At 41.9% G+C, this 7369-nt stretch overlaps 1 protein-coding gene across 2 annotated transcripts in view; it reads right to left on the reverse strand.

Annotated features, from left to right (window-relative positions):
* Positions 1–6164, reverse strand: part of CACNB1 (calcium voltage-gated channel auxiliary subunit beta 1) — a 111803-nt gene extending 105639 nt beyond the window's left edge. The window contains exons 1-2 of one of the 2 annotated variants that reach the window (XM_073572542.1): positions 5786–6164; positions 4654–4737 (exon numbers count right to left, since the gene is read on the reverse strand). In XM_073572542.1, the coding sequence (XP_073428643.1) occupies positions 4654–4737; positions 5786–5872 (171 nt within the window). In that variant the 5' untranslated portion in view covers positions 5873–6164. The remainder of the gene's footprint in view (positions 1–4653; positions 4738–5785) is intronic. The other variant, XM_073572541.1, reaches the window with a different exon arrangement.
* Positions 6165–7369: the final 1205 nt, after the last annotated feature.

Raw genomic sequence — 7369 nt, forward strand, 5'->3', positions numbered from 1 at the left:
TTCTCTCCTTAATAGGATGGGGCATCGGATTGTCCTCTCATGGGCTGATGTTGATAGACACTGTGTGATTTGGAGGGATTGGATGGATTTCCAAAACTTTCGATGCCTACCATCAAACCCCCAACTAAGATTATCCCGGATGTCGTTACAGCAATTTTCAATAATCACTCTCTATTGATTGGTGTTCTGCCATGGTCCACTCCCTCTTTATCTTTCATATGGAAAAATACATGCTTGATAGGGATATTGATGGAAAACCCTCCCTATACCACTAATGTACTGTAGTCATGTATAGATTTATAGTTAGATTATACTCCCTGTACTATTTGTATTGTATTTTCTTGAACTTTCTAAACACAAAAATAAAAAAACTTGAATTTGAAAAAAAAAAAAAAAAAAAAAAAAACAGATGCAGTTGAGGGAAAAAACACACACTTGCATAGCACTCGTAAGGCATATGGATGCCAGGTAAAAAACACATGACAATTGACTGAAACTCTCAAACTTTTCTGGCTGAGAATCTCAGCTGCTTTAATTACGCAGATGTGAATTTACCCCTTAGGGCTCATACTTATCTGCATATAAAGCGGACAAGTGCAATCCGATTTAAAAAGTGCAATCCGATTAAAAAAAATCAGATTTCACTCTGAATAATGTTATTCATTGATTTAGTGCTCATCTGCGATTGTTTTCTCACCTGGAATATGGGCAGCACGGTAGCTCAGTGATTAGCACTGCAGCCTTGCAGTGCTCGAGTCCTGGGTTTGAATCCCACCAAGGACAACATCTGCAAGGATATTCTAAGCCTAAATAGGGATTGTACATGCAAGCCTGATGGAATGCTAATAGCATTAATTCAATTAAGGGGACATAACCAATTACAAAAATATCAATGGTGCATGCTTAATAGCCTAGTTTTGGTTTGTCTCCCAAATACCCTGCTGAATGTCATGGGTAGTGCTCTCTATAGTAAAAAACATCAGCACTATTTTTATGTCACTCAAGCATGGGGCAATAGAATACCAAGCATTACAAGATGTTAGTAAAAGGAATAAATACCCATTATTGTATTGTTGCCAGTGCACCAGCCCAGACTCCCCAACGTACGCTTACAAATATTGCATACGCATGTCATACCGATGCTATGTGAGATAAATCACATTGTACTCAAATGACACTTGCATGACACTCGTCCTACTTTTCTGGATCAACATCGGGGCAATGTTTTAAACACAGATGAGTGCGAGCCCTTAGGCTGTGTGCACACGTAAGCGTTTTTTTTTCGCATTTTTTAATCATTTTTACTGGCAAAAAAGCTTAAAAACCGCTTACAAGAAGCACCCCATTCATTTTAATGAATTCTGCACTATTTGTGCATATTGATGCGTTTTTTACCGCGAAAAAAAGCATCGCGGTAATAAATGCAGCATGCTCATTAATTTCGCTGAAAAATCCGCATTTCTAACTATTTACTATGAGATTGGGGACTCTCCAGAAAAAAAACGCATAAAAAACACGCCAAAATTGCAGAGAAAAAAACGCGCGGGAAACCGCGTGGAAAAGAACGCGTGTTTTCTGGGAAGGAGTCCGGTTTTCAGTCAGGAATTTTCTGCATACGTGGGTACATAGCCTCAATGTGGCTTTCCAATCATTACAAGTAAAGGCATATTGCTAGGCCTCCAAGAGCTGCAACCAGATTTCCACCGATCATAATCTTATGGTATACTTGATTGATATGCCATAAATTTATCAAAATGGGTGTGGTAATGGCCCGGATTGGGGGGTGGTCCACTGCTTACCGCGCACAGACGACACAGAGACGATACAGAGGCAGATTTTCGAGTACAGCAGGTCCGAGTTTATTGTCCGTCCTCCTGACGACCGTAGCAATACACCGCAGCACCTTTACAGCTCTCCGTATTCAGGCCCGGGTACCTTCACCTTCCTTCAGTTGTAGTGACGTTCCTAGCGGATCTTTCGCTGGGGCTGCCCTAGGCCTATCTACCGCCAGCGCTTCACCAGTCCGAGATTGTCGTCCAATCGGTACCCCCGGGGCCTCTCCTGTCCTGCGGTTCTTCATGTCGGGGCCACCCCCCTGACTTCTTTTCTCCTCAGTCCCCTGGTCGAGCTCCCCACTGCTGTTTGTTCTCCTTCACTGTCTCTTCTCCTCCTAAGCTTCTTCCAGGACTGGAACCCTGTCCTGTCCTATTTATCCCCCTCCTCGGGAATTTCCCTCCTGGGTTCCTGTCTCCCCGCCCCCCATGACTAAGCGGTTTTGTAGCCCTAAGCTGCTGACAAGTCCTGTTCTCACGCTCCCCCCTGCCATCTTGTGGTCAAATCTAGGTACTGCACTCCTTTTCCATCTTCCCCAGCTGTTTCCCTTCTGTCATTGCCAATATCCGTCTACAGTACACAAACCGTCCCTTCTTCCTTCACCCCACATGGGAATATCCCTTTAGCATTGTTACAAACCAAGGGATGTGTCGAACATCAAAGAAGCAATCAGAATTTACTCAGCCCATCCTGATGGAATCATGCTCTTGTCTTTACGTCAGCACAGTGTCAGATGTATTGGATGGATGTACTGTATATCTTTCTGAAAATATATTAACACATTCCCAAGCATATTTTCTCCATCTTTATGAAACACAGAGAAAGCCTATATTATCCCCAGAAAAATCCGGTAAACTGACTCATCCACTACAACAGGCTGAGGAAGGAAGTCGCTACAGCTGTCTGACCACAATTAGATTTGAAGCAAGCTTAATCCTAATGGGAGGTTCACATGATTCATGCAATTGTCTATAAGGGCAGGGCCTTCATATATCTCTCCAGAAGGGCCACAGTGTGTGCACCACCGGGAGTATTGATCAAAAATTGGAATCATTGATCCGAGTGCCTCTTCTGTTAAGAGGAACAGTGGAGCAGGTGCAGGGTTAGACAATAATGGCTGAATCAATGTAAAATACGGTACATGGAAAATTTCACATTCACTAGGGGTACGAGTGACATTGCTAACATGCTATCAGACTGCGATCCAATAATTGCAATTTACATGCACAGTAATTAAACAAGCTGAAAGTACAGATAACGTGAAGTATAGTTTCACTCAAAATCACCCCAAATGCCCTGTGAAGGCCTTATCATAAGGCACAGCAAAGGAACTTATAAGATAACTAATATTCAACTATATGTACATATATATATATATACACTCAACAATATAAAGCAGAACTATACAAAACTAACAAAGCAAACGGGTGCAAGGGTCGTCAGGGTACCGATCCGGTATCCTCTATATACAAATGGCAAAAAAAAATTCTCTGTGCTTGAGGAAGACTCGTAGTTTGAAGAGCCGAAATGTTGCACATACATGGGTGAATAAAGACCACAGTTTTTTGACTATCTCACGTCTTGAGAGCTGACATTGTACCGTGTACATACAGTATATACTATATATATATATATATATCTATATATATACATATATGAAGAGATACTCACACATTATATTCTAGAGTATATAAGGCCATGTCTGTTTTATTAAATTATTTAAATACTTTGTGCCCTAATAAATAATTCTGGGGAATCTTTTCTTATGGCTCTGCCTTGTGCCATCTCGGTTAGTCCTCTCTGAAAGGTATGAAATGGTTGACAAATGGGTGTTATCGTTTTACTTGTGAATAGGTTGTCCGTACTCGGTTCAGCACAATAATACAGGGCTGAAATTCAGAGCCACACCTTACTGACAACAAGAACGATAACATCCAGCTGTAAGTTTATTCATACATTTCCTGTAGGATTTACAGAGGAAAGGCACAACGCAGAAGTCTAACTTTAAAATGTGTGTGTAAAGTATTTACTAAAAACAGGCAAACATGACAGAGGAGGAGCAGATGATGACAGGACAGAGGAGCAAATGAAGACAGAGGGGGAGCAGATGGTGACAGAGGAGGAGCAAATGAAGACAGAGGAGGAGCAGATGATGACAGAATAGCAGGGGATCTTTAATTGTCATTTCCACTCAGTGTATCACTCTACGTGCTTACAATCAGCTGCTGAGATGAATTAGAGAGTTTACAGCGCGAGCTATAAACATCCTGACTGCCATATGTATCCCAGTGTAAAATGTAGCGGTTGTCCTCCTACCCATAAGACGTTCCATACATACATGTGTAACTCTGCATAGTATGGCAGAAGGCTAGTCATTAATTTTCCCATAATGCAGCAGATACAATAAACCATTGTGAATGCAATCATCTTATTTCCGTCCTTTCTTTAAGTGTTCCTTCTGAACTAGGCCAAGCCATAATTTCCATAGCGGCCCATGTGAAGTGCCTCCCTCCCTGCTATCATGCTTTCTCTGCCCGTGCCGTTCCACGAGCTGCCATTTTCCAGATTCCCTCTCTGTATATGTATGTCTCTTTGTTTCTTCCATCCACCTCCCTCTCCTTGTACTATTCTACAGCATCTCCCCTCTCCCTCTCTTCCAGTCAGTTAATTAGTGTTTGTCATTTCCATCTCCTGACGTAGGAGCATCTCTTCCCTGGTGCTGGTTGCTATGGTAACCCAGGACCAGGGCCTAGCGAGGCCTGCGTTTGTGTTGCCGCACACACCAGGCCATAGTGTAAAGCATGGATAAGCATGACTTACCTGCCGCACAAAGCTGTTAGAGGTGGTGTCTGAGCTGGTGCTGCCATCTGAACGCTTAAATCGACTTTTTCTCTTATATTTTGCCTGCCAAGAAGAATAAAAATAAATGCTGCAGCAACATAAGAATGGTTGTGCTATTCAGAAATCCCTTTTATACTAATGATACTGTACCTCCAGTAATATTGTCCCTGGTAGAACTACTCCAGCCTCCATGTGACATATTAGCCGTTAATGCCATCCAAGCCAAGTAAGCTTAGTACCACCCTGTCACCACTGCCATTGTATTGTAGAAGCTCGGGACCCAAAACCAGGAGGCCCATATTCACTTTATCAATAATGGGACTCCAATATATGGGAGAGTACATGGCTCCCCAAATAGCAGGGCCAGGAACACTGTCTTAATGCTACAGTAAACTGTACATTTAACCAGTGCATATTGCAATGTATCCACTTTTGAGGAATGGCAAATATTACTTTTACTCAACCCACCACAGGACGCCCACTTACTGTCTCCTTTAATATATACCAGTGCTTCCCATATACTAATATTACATAAATGGGATTGATAACTTCTTACATGTATTTTCATTCGGTGCATTATACATAATATTGTTGTTTTTTTTTAAAACACAAATATTTGGTACTGTATATATACAGCAAAGCATATGTCAACGTTACTATCTTTTTGGAAATTAATCAGTCAAACATTTCTTCCTTAACCCTCTCAGTGCTACAGCAATGCACTCATCCCCCCTCTCACTTCCACTTCCCATCCCCCATGCATCCTATGTTTACCTGCTCAATGCCAGCTGTTTCTCCATGTTCACATTTCATCCATTCTCTTCCTTTTTCTATTCCTATGTAGCAGTTTCTAATCACGCTAACCCTCCACCTCCCTTTAGATTTCTTTCCATGGATGTCTAACTCTTCTATAAATTACCATTCTGTCTGTACTTGTATACATTCTGGATGTTGATACTCCTGATACAATGTATCGCCAAGAGATATTCACATTATGCATCCTAATATATGTATATATTATGTGACGGAGAGAAAAGCCAGAAATGTGCAATGAAATTGTGCATTAGTGATGGTACAGGAATGGGTGTAGATGAAGCTGTAGTCTTCTCACCTGCAGACTGTGCCCCTCTAACACATCCATCTGGATCTCCTGTGTTGAGCTGGAAGGGGTCCTGGCCATTCTGCTCTGCTGGACCATTGGTGTGACCCCCCCTGCACACTCAGATTTCCTCTTGTTACCCTGCACTCATCCCTCCAGCAGTTCCAGGACTGTGTGTATGTGAGAGGCAGGCAGAAGAGAGCAGAACTGGGGAGGGGAGGAAAGGGAGAGATAGGGTGAATGATAGAACAAGGAGGAGGAGTGCACTGGCAGACACAGGGAGGGGATAGTACAGAATGGAGAAGACAGGCTGGGAAATGACGGATGTAGGGAAGGCTGGAGAGGTGCAAGATTTGTGGAAGAGATAGACTCAGGAATAGAGGGATGATGGGAGGATGAGATCAGGAGGCAGACAAGTAATACAGAAGATGAGACTGTAGCAGAGACAGGACTCAAAAAACATGGATGGTTAAAGAGGTAGCACACTGTATACAGAGGATGGCATTGCAGGAGAGTTACCCACATTATTCATACGAGAGTGGCATAGACATAGGATAGCATACAAGGAAACTGTATGATGGATTACATTTTACTCTTCTAATAAAACTGTTTATATGTGTCACTGCAATCTGAAAATGTCAGAATCTAAATGGCATCATCCCAATAGGTATCCATACAGTCCGCTTGGCACCGAAACTTTCTCCATCTGCCTCCTCCTATCTATTCTATGGCCAGTTGGCACAGGCATTACATCCATCTGCCCCTCCTACGTATTCTATACCTGGTTGGAATCGGCACCCCTTCTACGTGCCCACTCCTACCTATTCTATACCCGGTTGGCACATTCACTTCCTCCACCTGCCCCCTCCTACCTAGTCTATACATTTTCTAAATAAGGCATTTCCTGGGTTTCAATCTTTTTTTTAACATTTTGGCTTATTGTGCTTTATGTCTTAGTTTGTCAATCTTTCTGTTTTATTTCTTGCCATCTGTCCTACTTAATATTTCTGCTATTTACATTATTGTCCTATACTGGGCATATGCTAGAATTTTTTAAATACTGACTATAGTACACACAGAATTTACCACGATGGGTGGCAACATGCTGTATTATTTGGAGGGCCTCAAACATGCCAAGTGAATGGAAAGAGTGAGACAAGATAAAACATATTTAGAGAACTGAAGTGGGTTATAGATAGAGTAATTCTTCCACCCATCCTACAAATGGCCTGACATTTAAATACAGCCAAAGGAAAGTTGTCTGCATAATTTTCTCACATTTGCTCAGCCAATTTATGAGTAATCAGTCTTTACTGAGATTTAAAAAAAATAGATAATAAACAGTAGACGTAAGAACGCAAAGTATATAGAAACATAGATATAAATATGCCTGATCCCCAGACACCCAACCAGAACTTTCAAAATTCCTTCATACAGTCCCCCATGGAAATACGGTAAATAGTAGGGCAATAATACAACCTCACAATGAGGAGCCCATGCAGACAGAAGAGTGACCATGTGCAAGAACAATATACTGTATGGGCCCATTTCAGTTCAATCCATCAGATTGTACAATTCCACCTGCTTGGAACTGCA

This window comes from Dendrobates tinctorius, unplaced genomic scaffold (assembly GCF_039654945.1).
Source record: "Dendrobates tinctorius isolate UK_male_01 unplaced genomic scaffold, ASM3965494v1 ptg000032l, whole genome shotgun sequence".
Lineage (NCBI taxonomy): Eukaryota > Metazoa > Chordata > Amphibia > Anura > Dendrobatidae > Dendrobates > Dendrobates tinctorius.